Raw genomic sequence first — 20,528 nt, forward strand, 5'->3', positions numbered from 1 at the left:
GAAAGGGAAGAGTAGATTTTAGAAACGTTATTGAAGGAAAAGCAGTAAGATATAGTGAGTGCTTTGATATAGGAGAGAAAGATAGAGTAGAGTTATAGATAACCCAGAAAATATAACTTTGAGGAAATGGAGTTTTTAACGGTTATGGAGAAAGCGTGGACAGAAGAGTCATTAGGAGGCTATATAAGAAGTATAGTTTAGTGTTAACATGTTTAGTTTAAGAAACTGCAGGACATTCTTGAAGAGATATAAGAGACAGGAAGTGATGCACACCTGGAGAGAGGAGGTGGAGAGGCACATGAGAGGTGTCAGAATAGAGGTAATAGAAGACCATGAGAGTGCATGAGGCTAGTAACACTATTTAACACTGATTAACATTTGTATTGTTCACTAAAGAGAAATTTAAATATCTTATCTCAATTACATTTTGCAAAATGTTGTTGAAATAAATCCCAGCTGTTTATTAATACAGCACTGTTTAGCTATTATAAAACTATATGGATCATATTGTACATAGCCAATAGGAAGGAACATAAAAAGTCTCCAAAGGTTAAGTCAAAACTTGTGCATTATTGCCAAGCTTTGACACTGTTCATTGTGACTCGAAGGAAAACTGAAGTTTTCCACAGACCAACTTTTTTCCTTAAGTTTTCTTCTACAGACAAGAGAAGTGAACTTACAAAAGTAAAAGCTTTTAAGAATCATATATTTTAACAAAATAAATAGTTATTTGTTAATTTTACTTAACAAACCAGAAGTCTCTAAGAACTTGTTGGACGCAGAGGGATGAAATAGCAAATTATTTCGATAATACTTAAGATTAAATGTATTTAAACAGGATCAGAAAAAAATAATATTCACCTAGCTACCAAGCAACCTACAGCTCAGTTGAAATACTACTACTTAGCACTTATATAATGTTTTATACATTCAAAGCAACGTGCAAATACTGATGCAATGATGTACAGTGAATTGGGTCAGGTGGCAGTCAAATGAAATATTTAAAAAAATTTAAATATAGATTTAAAGAACACATATTCCAGTGAAAGAAGCAAAGAGAAATTCAATCAGTTTTCTCAGGCTTATTAAGGGCCTGATTGAAATCCTACTAAAGGTAATCAACTGACTCTCACTGGAAGATGCATTGGGGTCTAAAATGTCAAAAAAACTCTGATGTGTACCTTTACTAGACTGACATTAAAACACAAAAACTACAAATGGTAACAAAGCCCTACTATACGGGGTCCTCCCCTACAGAAAATGAAATTGACTACCACCATTTGAGTTACCAAGTTGCAAGTCTTATTAATATAATGTACCACTCCTTTCCATTTCTCCTAGCTTCTAATTGCTTTGAAACAAACATAGATATGGAGGTAATGCATTCACACCTACCTCTGCACTTACAGAGAAGACAACCATGATTATTCTGCTGGAAGCCCATTGGACAGATCTTACCACAAGGAAGTTCTGGGCATTTCTTACAGCGACAGATGTCACAGCCATGCTTGTTCTTCCTAGATGACCGAAATAATTTGTCAAAGGTCAGCAGATCACTTTAAATGTCTGATTAAAAAATGCCCATGATCTTCAGAGCAAAGGCTTCCCCTGAAGTGACTAAGTAAGTAAAAAAAATTCCCATAATTGTAATTCTTGTACTCAAAGGTGGTAAGGGGTAAATAGATCTCCACTCTTGGCTTGTGCTCCCTCTGTGTGACTGGCAGAAACACCCTATTTAAATTTCAAGCTATTAGGCCACTTCATTTGCCTGGTACATTTAAGTGCTGATGAGCCAGCACTGCTTTTGACAATCAGTTCTTTTTTCAGGTGAAAGAATAATAGAGTAGATATAATAGAACATCTCCAAATCTGTGAAGAAGATAGAAGGGTAAGTGGGGATCTATTATAATCACTATCTTCTGAGAACAAAAATTACAAGTAATTTTTTTTCTCCAATAATATACAGTAGATCTCCACTCATGTAAAATGCTCCAGGGATGTAACTGAAAATGTTAAATAAGTAACATTGAAATATAAGATGAGGAATGCCAATAACCAAGCGGTAAAGGCAGTGAATGCATAGTTACACACTTTTTAATACAGAAAGATAGAGTACCTTTGTGAAGATACATAATATAGAAGCTAAGTACAGAAACATTTTCTCACCTTCCAGATAAATACATTGAAACAAGCAAGAGATTTGGGTTTTTTTTGTAATCACAAACCAAGTTCTGTAACACTGGTAATGCTAATCAATACGGTGTTATGAAAAATAGTTCTTGTCAAACAAACTTGTTACTGTTTTTTGATGAGATCATGTTTTATTATTAAATCTATTTACACTATACAAAATCAATGCAGCCTATATTAAGTGGATTAAAAACTGGTTAACGGATAGATTGCAAAAAGTTGAATAAATTGGAACAATTTACCTTGGGATTTGGTGAATTCTCCATCACTTGAAGTCTTTAAATGAAGACTAGATATCTTTCTAATAGATATGCTACAGCTCAAACAGAAGTTATGGTCTCATAGTATTACAGTGAAATGATACCGCTCCATAGATAAAGCTGGAATTAATTAACCAACCTTAGCTCACTAACTTTGCCAAAACTAAATCAATATACCTGACATTTCCTAAATGTGGTCATCTAAGGAATAAGAGTCTATAAATAATGTTTTGGGGATAACTGAACAGGATGTAAGTGAAATACGAAAGTCTGAAAAATCAAATCTATTTCATTTTAGTAAAACTGGTCTAACTTTTTTGGAACATTATATTTAAAGTACAGTATTGACCCTCAAGTAGTGTTAACATGGTTGTCCTCAACAATTCAGAGATTTTTAGCTTTCAAGGTCAGAAGGAACCATTGTGATAATCTAGTCTGACCGCCTGCATAAAATGGATCATAGAACCTCCCTGAAATAATTTCTGTTTGAACTACACCATATATTTTAGAAAAACATCTAATCTTGATTGTTTTTTTTTTTTTTTGCGCCAGTGATGGAAAATCCACAACCCTTGCCCTTCGTAAGGAGTGTTAATGACTGTTGCCTTTGAATCTTTTGGGTAAGACTTGGTAAGATTTTAAGTAATATTAATTTAAGTTTTTATTAAAAGTAAGTTTCTAGCTTTATGGTGCAAAGATAGCAATCTACTAATTTTAAAAGCTATTGTTTTTATTTTCTTAAAAATCACAGAATATTTATAATGGTCTTTTTCTCAGACATCCCACACCATTTATACTCTTTATTCACCTTGCAGCCTCAAAGCCATTGGTTATCAAAACATCTTGAGCTTTAGCATCTTTTCATATGCACACCTCATTCCAGGAAGGATAGTAGTTGTTGGAATTTTAACCTCCCCAATGCCTTCCCCCTTGAGTGCTCAATCTTTGATTCAGTACCCCTAGCAAGGGGCCTGAAAGACATGGAATGGTAAGAAAGTGAGAGAGAGAGAGAGAGAGAGAGAGAGAGAGAGAGACTGTGTGATGAGGAAATTGATGCAGAGAAGATATGCAGGGAAGGCATGCATGCAGGGCAACGAGAAGCATTAAGGTAAAGGTAAAGGTAAACCATAAGGTTGGGGAATAGAGGTACATTTTTCTTCCACTAAAACCATCCTAGAGGAGAACATGGAAAGGCAGCGCTCATTCCCCACACCCATTCATTTCCCCATAAATGTAACTCTTTCTGTGCCACAACAAAACCTCTTTTCCATGTATCCCACCAAGTGCAATCCTTTCAGTGCCAGAACTGATGCACCCTCTCCTTCAATCCCCATCAAGCACAACACTAACAGAATGAATTCCCTGCCTCCTTTCCTTTACATGCCCTATGGAGTTTCTAAGCTCTGTCAATTGAACCAGTCTGATTCAGGGAGTTTGTGAAAGATAATTACTCCCTCTTCCCCCTTCCAAATTTTCAACTATCAATGATTTAAAATCATGTTTCTTTTTAAAGTCCATTCTTTAAATTAAAAAAAAAAAGATTTTGTACTTACATGTTGGTAATTCTTTATTTTCTTCCCATTTTATAGTGACATGGTGGGGTAGGTAACATCTTTTACTGGACCAACTTCTGTTGGTGAGAGAAGTTTTGAACCCACACAGAGCTGCTCTTCATGTCTGGGAAAGGAACTCCCAGCATCACAGCAAAAAGCACTAAATGCACTATAAGGGTTAGTGGTTTACAGATTGTCATAATAAGCCATGTATCTAGTATTTCTGTTCAGTCCATGATTTTTGGTATCTAGCAGATATATCCCAGGCTCATCTTTTGAAAGTGTTGTGCAGGTTTCCTTTGAGGATGAAGACTGATGGAGCAATCACTCTATATCTGACCTATGAAAAGTGTTCACCCACAGGTGATACGGTGTTTTTGTCTTATTTGCCTGTGTGAGTTCATTTGAGAATGTAGTGATTGCCTGGTTTCATATAATTCCTATTGGAACATTTAGTGCACTGGATGAAGTATACCACATATTGTGATAGGCACGTGTAGGATCCATGGCTCTGGAAAGGTGTGTTGTGGGGGGCGTTGATCATAGTAGCAGTGGAGATACGTCTACAGGTTTTGCATCGGTTGTTCTGACAGGATCTGATGCGCTTTGAGTCGGTGGGTCCTGGTCTGTGGGGAGCTTGCTTCTGATGATGAGGTTGGGGGGTTGTTTGAAGGCCAGAAGTGGAAGTTCAGGAAAGATTTCTTTCAGGATGGGGTCCCCATTGAGTATGGGTTGTAGTTGTTTGATGATACCCCATCATATGGATTCCAGTGTGATGCAGTAGGTGACAACTGCAGTAGGTGTGTGCAGTCAGAGTGGGTTTTTTATTTTTGTACTGCAGCAGGTTCTTTCTGCGTATTTGGTGTCCCATTCCATGATGCGATCCTACTTCTCGTTTGGTGAAGGCAGTTTTAAATTTGTTAAGGAGTATATCCCAAACTTTCTCCTAGGAGCATATTCAGTGGTATCAGAGTGTCTGGCTGTACATAACAGATATCTTGGTCTGTTTGGTTTGGTTACTGAACCTATGAAGGTAGGTGTGGTGATCTGTGGGTTTCTTGTATATGGCTGTCTGAAGAGTTCCATTGCTGAAGCTGATTGTGGTGTTCAGGAAGTTGAGGCTGGTATGAGTGTGTTCCAGAGAGAGTATAATGGACAGGTGGTGGTTGTTGAAGTTGTAGTGGAAATCTATGAGGAAGTTTAAGTCTTCTGTCCAGAGGATGAAAATATCATCGCTGTATCTCAGGTAGATCACTGGTTTTGTGGTGCATTTATTCAGAAATTCTTCTTCAAGGTGGCCTATGAAGAGGCTGGCTTATTGGGGAGCCGTCCTAGTACTCATAGCCGTTCCCATGGTTTGGAGAAAGTGTTTGTTGTTGAAAGGAAAATTGTTATGGGTGAGGATGAGTTTGGCGATGTGTTAGGGGTGGATATAGGGTGGTTAGGGTTGTCCACTGTCTTGTAAATATTTCAGGCAGGCAGCTGTGCCATCATTGTGAGGGATGGTGTATAGGGAAGTGACATCCATGGTGGCAAGGACAGCGTTCTGAGGGAGGTTGTTAATATTGAGGAGCTTGTGGAGGAAGTCAGCCGTGTCCTGGAGGAAGCTGGCCCTGGGTGTGGCTTGAGGATGGTATCTCTGAGTCTTGATATTCCTTCAGTAAGTGTTCTGTGGCTAGATATGATGGGTCTGCCTGTATCTTGTTTGTGTATCTTGGGAAGCATGTAGAAGGTCCCTGGGGTGGGTTCCCAGGGGATGAGTTTGTAGACTGTCTCAGAGTTGTTTGTGGAAGGATTTGATGATATTCTTAAGTTCCTGGGTAAATTGTGGTGTGGAGTTTTCTCTGAGTTCTTTGTAGTAGGTGGTGTCAGAGAGTAGTTGTTGGCCTCATTAACGTAGTCATCATGTTTGAGGACTACAATGGCACCCCCTTCGTTTGCTAGTTTGAGCACTATGTGATGGTTAGATTTCAGGGACTATATGGCTGTCCTCTTGGCAGTGAAGAGATAATGGTGGATGTGATGTTAAGGATTTCGCAGTCAGTTTTTTTTCCTGAAGCAATGTAATGATCCAGAGTGTGGTTTTGCCCACTCTGTAGTGTCCACTCAGAGGATTTTTTTTTTCTTATGACTGTAGGTGGGAACATGGTAGTTGTGATTGGTGTCATCATTGTTGTGACAGAATTTTTTGAAGCGGAGATAGCGGAAGAATTCTTCTAGTTCTTCACATGTTGGTATGATATCAGGTTCTGTGGCGAGGCTCTCTACCTTGGATGGTCCCTTACAATATGTGCTAACTACTTGTGCTAAGCTATCTGTTCCACCTTGCATTTTGCTTTGATGAGGGGAGTTCCTTTCCCATATCTGAAGAAGAGCCCTGTGTTGTTCGAAAGCTTGTCTCTCTCATCAACTGAAGCTGGTCCAATAATAGATATTACCTCACCCACCTTGTGTCTCTAATATCCTGGGACTCACACGGCTACAACTATGCTGAATTCCCATTTTATAGTCAAATATGTTTTTTACTTGTTTCTTTAGTTTCCTAATTGTTAGCAGAATTTCAGTTTTTACATAGGGAGTATTTCTACTAAGAAGTTTTACCTTGAAAATGCTCTAATCTTTGATGAAAAAGACAGTTCCAGGGTTTCATTAACATCCTTACTCTGAGAACCATGCACACGCAAACACATTGATTACAACATAGGCTGTGCTATATTTGCAACCAACTCCACATTCCAATATGTTGAACTTCCACAAGTCAAAAAAGCTGACGTGCTTTGACTAGGTTATACTGCTCCATAAGAGTTTGCAGTCTGAAGTCAATGAGACTGGTGTTCCTTGGTGGTTTTTGCCTAAATATGGGCTTGGGAGTCTAATTTAAGGTTCCTATTTTTAAAAATGTTGTTCGGCATGTCTAAAAAAGTCCACAATAACTTGGTTAATATATCAAAAGCCGAAATAACTTTTCACTGTTAACATTGAAGCAATTTTGTTTTGAAGTGACAGATTTTATGCCAGGAAATTTTTTGTTAAACTACCATTTTAGCTTAACTTTAAGCATGAGTAGTCTCATTGAGTTTGGGGCTATTCATGTGAGTAATGATGCTTCCCTGCGTAATTGTTTGCAGGATCAGCACTTTAATTTTCAATATTTTTTTTTTTGCCTGCAGCAGTTCTGTAAAATTCAAATAAAAGACATTACTAATAGTGGCACTTAAAAAAAACCCCAGCCAACCAGTGTTTATAGTTTAGTTTGTTATACTTTATTTAATCTAAAGTTGCAATAGTACAAATTTAAAATTTTTTAGAAAGCCTCAAGCTGATTTAAATAAACTAAACCCTAGTGATTTAGATCAACAATTTAAATCACCCAATCTTATTAAAAATAATTACTTAAAAAAACTCCAAGACAGCTCTGAGACAAAAACTGTTAAGATAACACTATGGCTGTAATTAACAACATTACAAGAAAGGCATACAGTAGAAATTTAGAGATAAGGTTACTAAAAAAATTTACTGGTGTCCATTTTACTCGATCAACTAATATAGAAAATGTTATCAATATTCATCAGAACCCACCTTACTCGCTGCCTTCACTCTGTCCCATTAATATTTCCAATAGTTAACACAATACCTGAATTCACATAGTTCATATGTACATCAAAGAACCAATTCCTATTCACTTCCTATAAGCTACAGACCCCTCTCCATTCCGCATGACTGTTCACAGTGGAAGACAACATCTCACCTCTTATTCATATTCAGTACAGAAAACCTATAATCCCAATCTATCTTTCCTCTATGAACTAAGGAACCCAAACTACCTCATCCACGCTATATGTATAGGGTAGAAACTACTGCTTCCTACGTACCTCTAGACACAGGTCTCATATAATACCTTGTACTTCTATAGCACTTTTCATATAAGGAGCTATAGTTCTTTAATAGCACTAATGAATTAGGGCCTGATTGTGCAAGTATCTAAGCACACTTAACTACTCAACTTATGACATCCAGTACTCTATTCCAAATATGACCTTTAACCCCCTAGATGAATGAGTACCAAAATCACTGGAACATGCGGAAGCTCCTATAAAGAAAACATTACATCTTCCTTTGAATTAAGTGATAAAGTTATAATGTGATAAGTTTATAAGGAATAAATTGTGCAACCCTTGCTCATTTCAGTGAGCACTCAAGTTATTCCATTTAACGGCCCCATGATGCACAGGCCATGCAAAGTTTCCCTGCATTGCCAGCTTACAGTCTATTTCCCTCTGTGCAGTCAATTTGCACTACTTCCACTGTGTTTGGGCTTTGTTTATCCTCTCAAGGGGAAAACAGGATTTGAATCAAAGCTACCAACGCTTATTGAACACCTCTAGTATTTGTTATTGTCTTTCAAGTCTAACCTGTTCAGATGAAAAGGGGATCAGAAAACTTTATGGGAAATCTTGGGCCACATCATCTGTAAATCAACATCTTTTGCATTGCTACTTTACCCTTGATTAGAGAAAAACTATGTTCTAAACAATAGAATTTCAACTTCCTTCCGGGGGGGGGGGGGGGAAGAGAGAGAGAGAGAGAGAGAGAGAATGGAAGCTCTCCTCACCTGTTTTAATAGAAATTTACATACTTCAGATGCTATTTTGTCTTATTCTTTTCAAAAAAAAAAATTCCACAGATTTCTGATCTCGTGCTTGAAGTTATTTACCAAAAAATCTTTTTTTAGGCAGTCCCTTAGCATTAGATACTGCCAGTGTGCATTCTTGTGTTAACCTGATTTGGTCTTTAACTCTGCAAAACTCATGAAAATTCCTTTATTTTAGAGATCCAGAGTTTGAGAATATCATTTTCCAGCCAATTCTTCCAATTTAACATTTGACCTTTGATTCTGAATACTGAATTTCCCCAGATACTGCATGAACTTCAGTTGATTTCCTTGGACTGAATATTAATATGAAATGTGTGTCTACTCTGGTTTTCCAAGAATGTATTATTAGTGGGTTAACTAATTTTAAGTGTAGTTCTACTCTGAAAATTGACTATATTTCTTGCTAGAGAGATCTGCATATTCAGAATCCTATCTGCTGACTTTACAGACACAGATATGTTTTATTTACAAACTCACATAAGGAAATAGTGCTAAAAGAGAATGTGGTGGATTCTATTCCATCTTGTGCTTTGTCAAACACAATTATTCCCTAAGTTACAGTATGTTACATATGCACAAACCCACTGAAGATGAATTGCAAAGGTGCCTTAGAGCATAAACTGTCCTGCAAAACTTTTATTATTGCTGATTATGCAGTAGCAGGAAAGAACCCAGCATAACTCAGATTCCAGTTTGAATTGGCAGGTCTGGCAATTAGAAAAAAGGATATTTTTACTTGTATAGTGAGCACATTTGATCTGCAAGTCATTGGCATGATAAGGGATTCGCACAATGATTACAAGCATTTTTTAGAGTGAAACTATCGTTTTAAGTATTTTGATCCTTTGAAGAGTCATCGTCCCCTGTATTGATAGCTTTTGTGAAAAGGATTTTTATCACAACCCGAGACATTAACTTTCAATCTAGCTTCCATAGCAAAATTGTATGTGCAACATTTAAAATAATTTGATATAACCTCAGATTGGACATCCTTAATCTAGCTTTTTCTAATGCTAATTCATTTGAGTCATGGTTTATGGTTTACACAGCTAAATGGAAAAATACTTCTCAATGATTAACAATAAAATGTGGTGGTTTTACCTGGAGAGTTTGTAACAGTAAACTTATCTGCATATACAGAAAAACAGCAGCATTAGAAGGACCATTGGTTTGAGCAGAGCAAATCTAGGCCTAGTTTCAGGGGAAAAAAACCCTGAAGGACACAATTAAAGTGTATCCAAGTTAAAAAAGAAAACAAAAAACCCCAACCAGCAAAACAAAAGGTAACTACTGTAAAGGAAACAATATAAGAAATACCCACATTAAACATGGAATGCCAAGCCTGGAACTGCTAAACAAAAGGATGGATGCAATTTTAATTTATTATCCACGACCAAGAGAAAGGACAAAGCTAACCATCTAATGACTAGGAATAAAAATAAATAAATAACATAACTGCAAAACTATAGCATTTAAACAGCAGAGCTGCATGTACAGGGCTCAATAGTGGCTTTTGTAAGATATGTTTACACTGCAGCTGGGAGCATGCTTCCCGGCTTGAGTAGACAGACATGCTAGCTCTGTTCAAGCTAGCGCGCTACAAATAGCAGCACAGCCAGGGGTACAGGGCCGGCTCTAGGCACCAGCAAAACAAGCTGGTGCTTGGGGCGGCACATTTTTAGGGGCGGCATGGCTGGCGCCAGAATGCCGCCCCTAAAAAATGTGGCCCGGCCGCCCTAGCTCACCTCCGCTGCTGCTGCCACGGCGCGCAAACAGCTGATTCGCGCGCCGCTACTCGCCCTCCCTCTCGGGCTCTCAAGCCTGGGAGGGAGAGGGAGCAGCGGCGCGCGAATCAGCTATTTTGCGCGCCGCTGCTCCCCCTGCCTCCCTCCCACCCACCCACCCAGGCTTGAGAGCCTGGGAGGGAGGGGGAGACTCCGAGTGGCCGCGGCGCGGGCGCCGCTTCTTCCCCTCCCTCCTAGGCTTGAGAGCCTGGGGGGAGGAGGCAGGGCTGGGGATTTGGGGAAGGGGCAGAGTTGAGGCGGGGCCGGGGGTGGGGTAATTAAAAAACGGGGGGGGGGGAGGGCGGCCAAAATTGTTTTTGCTTTGGGCGGCAAAAATCGTAGAGCCGGCCCTGCAGGGGTAGCATGGGTGGCGGCTCAGCATAGCTACTTGAGTATAGACCCACCTGGACATTCTAGGTACATACTCAGGTGGCTAGGCTGAGCTGCTGCCTCAACTATACTATTTGTAGATTGCTAGCTCAAGCAGAGCTAGCATGTGTCTGTCTACCCATAGTAGAAAGCATGCTGCCAGCTGCAGTATAGACAAATGCATAGAGGCAGTGCAGAAGGGCATTGTTGCAGCAAGTATTCCAGGAGACTTTGTGCCTCAGGCAAACACAATGTCTCCTGGAGTATCAGTGGAGCACAAACGCTACTGATGGGTCTGTCAAGGTACTTCTACGGCTGTCATCAGTGTAGTATCTCTGTGCCTCAAAAAAACATCAACACTTCTATCCTCACTAGATCTTTGTGAGGTAGGGAAGTATTATATCCATTTTTTAAAATGAAGAATTGAGCACAGAAAGATTAAGTGATTCGCATAAGGTCACACAAGAAGTCTGCAACAGGTGGGAACTGAATCCAGATCTCCTGAGTCCCAGTTCATTCTCAACTCTGAGATCATCCTTCCTCCATGGATCCATCCTTCTTTAGGGTACAACCTGTGCTCCTCCCTGTGGAGTTAGCACCCTGACTTGTGAAGAGGCAGATAGGGGCCATGATCCTGCCCTTCTCCATTCCCTTTGAGTTGTCCTATGCCACTGTGGACACTAGAGTCACAGTGTTTATGTTTGGGGAAGTGCAACAATTAGACAGCTCCGGCACAGGATGCAAAACTTGTGGAAGACTCCTCATGACCTCCTCCTCCTTTGTGTATCTGCCCGGAATTGGGCAAAGTCAGAAAATACCTTCTCTAGTCATGACAAAATACTATCACCTGTACCTGAATACTAAAATGTTCTGCCAAGAGATAGTGGAATAACAAGATCTAGATTAGAAAAACTTGAGGGTCTGGGAAATTTCAAAACAAAATTAATCAGGGGACTTACTTTTTTCTTTTCATCAAGTGTTCAGCTGATCTATTTGGCCCTAACCTACATTACACCAATTCTGACACAGAAGTACCTAGAATAAAATATCCTTTTGTAATTGATGGTATGGATTTAATGGCATTTTTGTAAAAGAGGGATCGGATTTGCATGTGAATTCTTTTTGACAGAGCTGTACTCGAGTGCATGCTTGAAGGGGGAAATTAGTGAGCTGTTCTACAACATAATTTTGATGATCCATGATTAAAGGTTACTGGAAATTGTGGAAGGTATTCTTCTTCTTACAGGGCGATCTTCCATGGTAGAAACTGGCTGATTAAACAAGCCTTTAAAAATCCCTAAAGTTCTTGTTGCTGAGATGGATAATGCTGAAGGCACCAAGTCCTCTAGTTCTTGGGTGGCTTCACATTCTGCTTGGGGTCCTAGGGATCTTTGAAGCTGAGCTTGCTGGCATTGGCTGGGTTATTAGGCACTGCTTCTTGTTTATTCCTCCTCTGGTATGAAAAATATGAATGCTAGATGATGGAAACTCAGCGAATTGAAAGTTGCCTTACTCTTGTTCTCTTCCATCTGTTCAATTTCTACCCTTTTTCCTAAATTTCTCTAACTCTGTGTGACAGGTCTTCATATTTTGCTGCACTTTTTACAGGAGACCATAAGACCACAATGATGCATGCTTGCAAATTTCTATCCCGGAAGAAGCTGTTTTTGTTGTTGCAAGATAGGCATCAAAAGACACACTAACCAGATGCAAATCCTCTTTTACTATGTTCTTAAAGCATTCTTCCTGCTCATGGGCTTTCCTCTAGAAAGAGAAGGAATCTGTGTCCTTCCAGAAAAGAGACTTCAAAGAAATGTACGATGTTAAGATTTCTCCAGATAGCACTGACCTGATGAATCTTTTTCTGCCTCAGTCTCTTGGAGTCAGCTAGTTAGAGAGGTGAAGGTATGGACTGAGGAAATATGGTGCTGAGAATGCCAAGCTCTTTGATGGAATCAATTACTGTTTAACATTTATATAAGGTACCTTTGGTACACAATCAATGGGGCTGAACATGTTGATAGACTTGATGGCTTAGGCACAGACATCAGCATATTTTGTGTGGCCAGAGCCAGGTGCTCCAACTGATATTTGGTGAGCAAGATGCCTTGACAGGTTGTGTATGGATCAATAGGGCTGAAATCATGCAGGAAGAAAGCATTCATTAAAATGTACAGGAGGCCAATCCATACTCTTTGACGCTGGGCTCTCATTGCTATGACAGTGTAGATCTGGAGTGAGCAGAGACCCCAGGAAATCCAAGATGCTGAGGATACATGAGGGAGGTATCATATATGCCAAAATATTCAGCTAAAGAAGTAGACCTGTTCTACTTGTCTTGGGGACATGCTCCCATTTTAACTTCAAGTCATTGTTGAGTGCCACAAGGAAATTATGTCGATGCTCCAACAGATCTAATGCCTTTATGTAACACTTAACGTCAGACTTAATTCAAATGCTTTGCAAATGGTGAAGTGGCACTGCAGGGTCTATTTAACTGGTCTTACTTTTAAACAGACAAATCTGAAGAGTCTCAATTTCCATCTGAGGTATTTAGCTGGTATTTTTAAGGACTTCCAGGCTACTTTAGAGAAAGAGAATCAGATCTGATATGATCAATCTAAGTCCCCAAAATTTAAAAACACATTCTAGAGAATCTGAATCAATGAGTGTCCTGGTGTGTTCCCAGATATAATAAGGAGAAGACATTACCATTCTGACAGACATCTGCTAATCACACTTAAGGCTCTTTTTGAAGTCATTGGTCTGTGCCTCAAAAAACCAAACAAATCACAACCCAGAAGAAAAAGAAGGAACGAGCCAGAGACCTGCCATGACACTCAGCCTTAGCAAAGAGGCATCTCAATCAAATATAAGGTAATCAGGTATCAAAGACTCACCTCACAGACAAATATCTAATTTGTATGTAAACCAAAGTAACAGTAAGAAGCAGTTGAAACAATAAGAATAAAGAGAGGACTTCCCTTTTAAAAAAATGAATAAACTCCCACAGAGTAAGGATGAACACGTACACATAGCAGCAACAGTCAAAAGATGTTTCTCTGTCCTAAGTAGAAAGAAAAATGGACTGAGGAATGGCTGACTATTATTCTTAGCAGCTACACATATTCCACTCACTGATGTTGTGGATTCTGGTTAAGGAAGTTACCGCCAGTCACACACTGGGAGTAAAGAACCATGAATGGAAATCTATTGCATTTACTTACCTTAGGACAACATTCATTCTTCCTAAATACCCAAGGTCCAACATTTAGAAGTTGCATAAATATGTTCATTGTGGATTTCTGTCCCTACTGTGTTTCACTCAAAACTGTAATAAAGTATCCTTTTTCCCTTCCCCCCTCATAATTACTGTTTATAAAACAAATCAAAATAAAGGAAAAAATACTGGATCAAATAAAACTTAATCCCATAAAGTGCTCATTAAGAAAGAGTGAGTTTTTCCCAAATTCATTTTAGTGGAAAAATGTATTATACAATTATAATAAAAAGAACAGAACAGTAAAACTAGCAAATGAATATGAATAATAAATAAAAAGTAAATAAATAAAACACACATCAATGAATAACAAGCACAATATGTGGCATTTCAGAATAATTATGATAAGCATTTCCAGAACTCACAATAGTACAGTTTTAAACACTGCAATATATGATCCAAAGTTAGGATTACTAGTGAAATAAAATAAATTAAATTGAAGGTAGAAATATTTTATAAAGGAAAAAGTATAAAGAGAAGCTAGCTTGATAGCCTTAGATACTCCACAGCAAAAATCATGAAAAAGAGTCAATTGAGAAAAAAAAAAAAAAACACCCCAAAACACATTTAGGTCTTTGCTCAGGAAAGCACTTATGCTCATACATAAGTGCTTTCCTGCATCGGGGCCTTAAAAGACAGTGACATGCCTTTAAAATGACCATATTTTAACAATTATTCCACACTCTAGCTTTTACATTCAGAACTGGAATCATATACTTTTAAAAAGTATTATTGGTGGAGTACGGAATTTTAAAAAAAATTGAGAGCTGCCCTGTAAACAAACTATGTAAACTGCACATGTAAGACCAGGTCTACACTACCGCGGTAGTTCGACGGCTGGCAATCGAACTTCCGGGTTCGATTTATCGCGTCTGGTCTGGACGCGATAAATCGATCCCGGAAGTGCTCGCCGTCGACTGCGGTACTCCAGCTCAGCGAGAGGAGTACCGCGGAGTCGACGGGGGAGCCTGCCTGCCGCGTGTGGACTGCGTCTGAACCGCGGTAAATTCGAACTAAGGTATGTCGACTTCAGCTACGTTATTCACGTAGCTGAAGTTGCGTACCTTAGATCGAATTGGGGTGTTAGTGTAGACCAGGCCTAAGTATGCTATTTTATGTTGAACTATGAGAATGTATGTGTGCACACACAGACATGTCCATTGTATGTATAGCTCAAGTAACAGTCAACAGTGGATTTATCTTTTCTGGGTTTTTTTTTTTAAATTAGTGCTACAACAATGTTACGGCCCTTAATTTAAGAGCTATAACATGGGGCAGCTGTTAAAGCAAGGTCTAACAACCTTGACAGTGTCCTATTTATAGTGACCTCATATTAGATTATTCTGTATAGTTCGTTATTGATTAGGAAGCTAAAAATAACTGCTAATTACTGAATACTATCAGAGATAACAGTATTTAAACTCAGCATCTGAAAATGTAAATAAAAAATTCATGTATTCCATGCCAAAGTTCAAGCGTTGCTGAGCACCTGAATGTCGCAATGAAGACATTTTCTATACCATAAACAAAGTCAGGTTCTGCTTTTTGCTACAAATTGCAATGAAACACAAGTTTAATAACCCATTGGTTTTCATCGGTCATGGTAACATTAAGATATTTTTTACATTTCTTTACACTAGTGGAATATTATTTCAGTTTGTACTTTTGAATTATCAACATCAAAATAAACAGAGGATTCAAATATCAACTAGTGAAAATTATTCTTGTTGTCCATAACTGGTGAGAACATGTGGAATATATGGTCACATCTAGTAATTTTCAAAGCTCTCCAGAATTTTGCCCCAACTACATCTCTTCCATAATCTTTTACACCCCCCTTGTACTCTCAGATTGCCCACATTTCCTGTCTACCTACTCTGTTTGTCTTCTTCATCCAGTGGAGACTTGATGCATCCTATTTTTGCTGCTAAATGCTTGGAACAGCCACTCGCTTAATCTGCACTGTGTTCTGTTTCATTCCTACTCTCCTTGAAAAACTGCTAAATCCAATAACATTTTAAAGCAATGCTTTATGGGTTATATTAAATGGTATTACTGCACACTAGTTATACTGGAGTGGTTTTTTATGTGGATACTTTTAAATTACGTCAGGGGGACCTAAAGCACATGGAAAGGCATCCTTTTTTAGTGTGATTAGAAATCCAAATAAAATAAAATAAATATTGTTTTAAATGCAATTTTATGGAGGTTTTAGGAGTCCCTCCCCCCCAGTATTATAATACACCTCTACCTTGATATAACGCTGACCTCGGGAGCCAAAAAACCGCATTATATCAAACTTGCTTTGATCCGCCGGAGTGCGCAGCCCCGCCCCCCGGAGCACTGCTTTACCGCGTTATATCCGAATTCGTGTTATATCAGGGTAGAGGTGTATATTGTACCTCCTGTGCCTTTAGAATGCATGGTCCTCAGGGCAGGGCTCTGTTTTATGTTGATCATATTTCACCATTTGTACAGCACTATGTACTTGCATAGTGCTATATTAACAATAAAAAAGGGCAACTGCACTGATACATTCACATAAGTACAGTACAACTTAGTGGTTGAATTGCGGGGTGGGGGAAGCAAGCCCATAAGATATATTTTAAAAAAAGAAGGCAGGAGGGTTGTCTGCGTCAGATTTTTCATCTGACAGCACTAAGTATTGTGAGTGTGACCCACTCATTTATACACCCCCCCTCCCCCTCTACAATTCTAGCATTGGTTAAATTCTCTGCTGTCAGATCATGACAGAGCTGGATCTCCATTTTTCTTAAAGTCTGTGATGTGTCTCAAATGTTTGGATGATTTAGGCTGCACCATATTAAAAATGATTATTCAAAAAGATTAAAGAAAATATGAAATAAGAAGGAACTACAGTGCAGTGTATAAGATTATTAAGAGTAGACGCTATAAGGCTTAAAAGATAAGTGCCAAATTAAGTAACAGGAGAAAAAAGGAATAAGCCAGGAACTAAAGAAATGCAAGTATAAACTGCCAAGGGCAGTAACAGTAGTGGAGTTAGCTAAATACAGTATCTGAAGGTTAGATATTGTGGGTTACAACTATCAACATTAAGCAAGGGAGGAGTTGAATTTATGTTAGTTCCTATAGAATGGTGTTGTGCCTTTTTGGCAGGGGTGGAGCGCGTTGGTTAAACCTTCACTGAGGACACTGAATATCTGCATATCAACGGATTCTAAAGAAATCTCTACCTATGACAAAATAATAGCCCAATTTGCTGCAGGATCCCGTCTTCCTGATTAAAAAAAAATAAACCCACCATTACTTCTTTTTAAGGAAGAGGGTGTCTTATAACATTATAAGTCTCTGTGACACTTAGAAAAACTTATGACAGACAAAAGACTGACTTTCCATTAGTTTTCCACAGGAGGTAACTGGCAGAAAAGAAATGGAAGACTAGAGCAGATGATTGCTCAGGTAAGCTACTGTTATGTCATAATAAAAAGATCAACTCAAAATACAACGGGATCAACTGAGTAAAAGAAGCAAGTTATGAGATGGAGGGGATATCAGAGATGTTAGTGTAAAAGAAATTTTTAAAAGCAACATGAAAGGTAAATTTTATGCAGTTCTTTAAATTGTCTCTCAAAGACTGTTTAAACTATTTTAAAAGATACTTTTCTGCTTCTATAATTTTGTTAGTCATTTTGATTATTTGAATTTTCTTTTGGTCTGGTGATCAAAATCCATTTTCACAACTTCAATTCTAGCGTCCAAGTCCGCTTGAGGAATACTATACACTTAACAAGTATGTACATTCCTGCCTCTCCACATGCCTCCCATTTTTCATACATAAAACAAACAAATAAATATTCATGGATTTTGCATATTTGATATGCACAATGATTATGATAAATATGCTTTCAGAATAAAAATACGTACAAGTATCCAAATGGACAGTACTTGTCACATACTATGGGTTTGCATTTCTTAGGCCTTGAACGGCACTGACAGATCTCACAGTTGTGGACATCAGTCTGGAAACCGAAGGAACAGTCCAAGGAACACCCTGATATGAGGCCAGTACACAGCTCCTCTCCTGTGAAGAACACATGCAGCTTAGCACAAAATGAAAAGTGTTGTTCATATCAGAAAAAAAATGTATCTATATACAGACTAAACCTTTTCCACCTTTTTACTTTTTATTGGTTTAACTTAACACTACCAGCATTTTTACCTCTCTGTCCTAATATTCCTCTACAATTCTACAGTAATGGCCCCAAACACTGCAGTTTGCAACAGTGTTACTACCGTGTTTTGAACCTGTATTATAGAATACCATAGTGAGTGTTTGTTTTTAAATAATTATTGGTTCCAAGTAAAAACTTGGGAGTAGGCACCTTATATCTAGGGAGTTGCTAGGGAGAGGTAAACATTCCAATGGAGTCCAACATTCATGAGTCATGCGGCCACATTAAATTCATGTCAACAAAACTTCAGTAACACCACATACTGTCTATGTTTTATTTTTGTTTAACAGATTCATGTGCAGTATAATGTATTTTATTTTGAACAGTATTAATCCAAAATAAAATTGGAGGAGCTGTTATTTATTACGGATCTCTATTTGTTACTTACACTGTTGACTGTCACCTGTTTGAGTATTAAGACCTCCCTACTAAAAGCACATTACTACAGTGCCAAAGAGGTGACAATCTTAAATACATCTGCTGGATTAAGTCAAAGTAAAAGAGCTTGAAGATGGAGTCCCATAGCATGATTGAATAGCCTCTTGTGGGAGCAATAAAAAAAGATAGTGGATTGGAGGAATCCGATTACATCTAGTGTAGTAATGTCAGGAAGAGGGTGTGACTTTTATGTTTACTTTCAGTAAACCTTTATTACTTTGAGAATAACAAGTTTGCTTTTCTTCATGGGGGGGGGGGGGGAGGAAGTGGGGGGGACAGTTTAAAACACTAAGACATTGCCAAGCCATCAGGTGTATGAATCCACATAAAATTAGTTTTCCTTTTCTGTGCTGTTATATATTTTTAGGCATGATTACATGGTATGGAGAATAAAAATTAGTAAAGGATGTGCTAACACTTAAAAGTGTGGCATAATGGTGAAATGTACATTTTATATATTGGTTGTGGGGGTGTGAGAAAACAGGAATGCACAATAGTCATTAATTTAGAGAGGGTAAAACAGAGGAAGAGACCTGGGAAATGACTAGCCAAAGAGAAAGCAATAATGAAAAAGGGGACAAGAGAAATAGAGGGAGATAAGAATCAAGAGAGAAGAATGGACTAGATGGCAAGTCAATGCAGACATACACAAAGAGGACAGAAATGAAGGTTACTCACCTGCACTGGAGTTCTTCGAGATGACCTCTGCATATTCACACTCTTGGAATACATGAATTGTGCAGCTTGGACAAGTAGAACTTTCTAGTAGCAGTGCCTGTTGCAGAGCTCTTGTGTCACCTACTCCTCTTTCAGAGGATGGGATTATAAAGAGAATGTGGTTTGCCAACCAGATGAGTTCTTTCCATCACGTCTTCAAAGGCGAAGTTGAAATTAGGACTCCAAGGAAGAGGGGAAGGAGGATGGGGAATGTGAATGTGCAGAGGTAATCGTGAAGAACTCTGGTTACAGGTGAGTAACCTTAATTTTTTTTTTTTTTTTTTGCGAGTCTTCTGCATATTCCCACTTGGGAGTTGAGCAACCAGCACTCCTCCCTCTGGATAGTGGGACAAAGAAAACTAGTTAAATAGATACTGTAATGCTTCTTTACTAAATTGTTTATCTGATTTAGATGCCAGATGTAAACAACAATATTTTGTGACAGAATCGAACTCTAAATGGCAGCTCTACTGATTTTGAATATGGGAAGACAATGAGTGCTTGTCTACATGGCGAATCACTAAGTGGCAAGCCGGGAGTATATCTACAGCACCCCAACTTGCTGAGCAATAACTCATCATGTGGACACTGCTACCGCACAGTGAAAGTCCTGGAGTACAGCCTCTGAAAATTTTCACTGCACTGTAGCAGTATCCACATAGCAAGTTACTATGTGGCAAGCTGAGGCATTGTAGAGTCACATCCTGGCTTGCCATGCGGTAACTTGCTGTGTAGACAAGCCCTAAGGCAGGCCATGGAAGTGGTCTTCACTCTGAGTGTGTTCTAAGCCCTTCTGGAAGAGGCGCAGAGGTGTGTTCAGAAACACTCTTCAATAGAGAGTCAGACACTTAGAAAGGCGCTGGCAGGTGACTGCCTGAGCTCTACTCTTTTCCCCATAAGAGACAAACAGTCTAGGTGATTTTCTGTATTCCTTAGCTATACTCAAACAGAAGATTAATGCTCTCTTAGCATCCAAGTAGTGTTGCTTAACTTCCCCTGAATGACAGTGAGGCCTAGGGAAAGATATTGGTAAATTTATGAATTAGTTAAAATTGAATTCTGTTGCCAC

At 38.7% G+C, this 20,528-nt stretch overlaps 1 protein-coding gene across 4 annotated transcripts in view; it reads right to left on the reverse strand.

Moving 5' to 3' along the window:
• CRIM1 (cysteine rich transmembrane BMP regulator 1) overlaps window positions 1–20,528 on the reverse strand; it is a 287,081-nt gene that overhangs the window by 43,437 nt on the left and 223,116 nt on the right. For 3 of the 4 annotated variants that reach the window (XM_024209732.3, XM_024209733.3, XM_026649628.2), the window contains 2 exons: window positions 17,997–18,153; window positions 1,396–1,517 (listed from right to left, as the gene is read on the reverse strand). The exons of the other annotated variant lie outside the window; for it this stretch is intronic. In XM_024209732.3, the coding sequence (XP_024065500.2) occupies window positions 1,396–1,517; window positions 17,997–18,153 (279 nt within the window). The remainder of the gene's footprint in view (window positions 1–1,395; window positions 1,518–17,996; window positions 18,154–20,528) is intronic. 4 annotated transcript variants of the gene reach the window in all.

Source organism: Terrapene carolina, unplaced genomic scaffold (assembly GCF_002925995.2).
Source record: "Terrapene carolina triunguis isolate 2854851 unplaced genomic scaffold, T_m_triunguis-2.0 Scaffold85, whole genome shotgun sequence".
Classification (NCBI taxonomy): domain Eukaryota; kingdom Metazoa; phylum Chordata; order Testudines; family Emydidae; genus Terrapene; species Terrapene triunguis.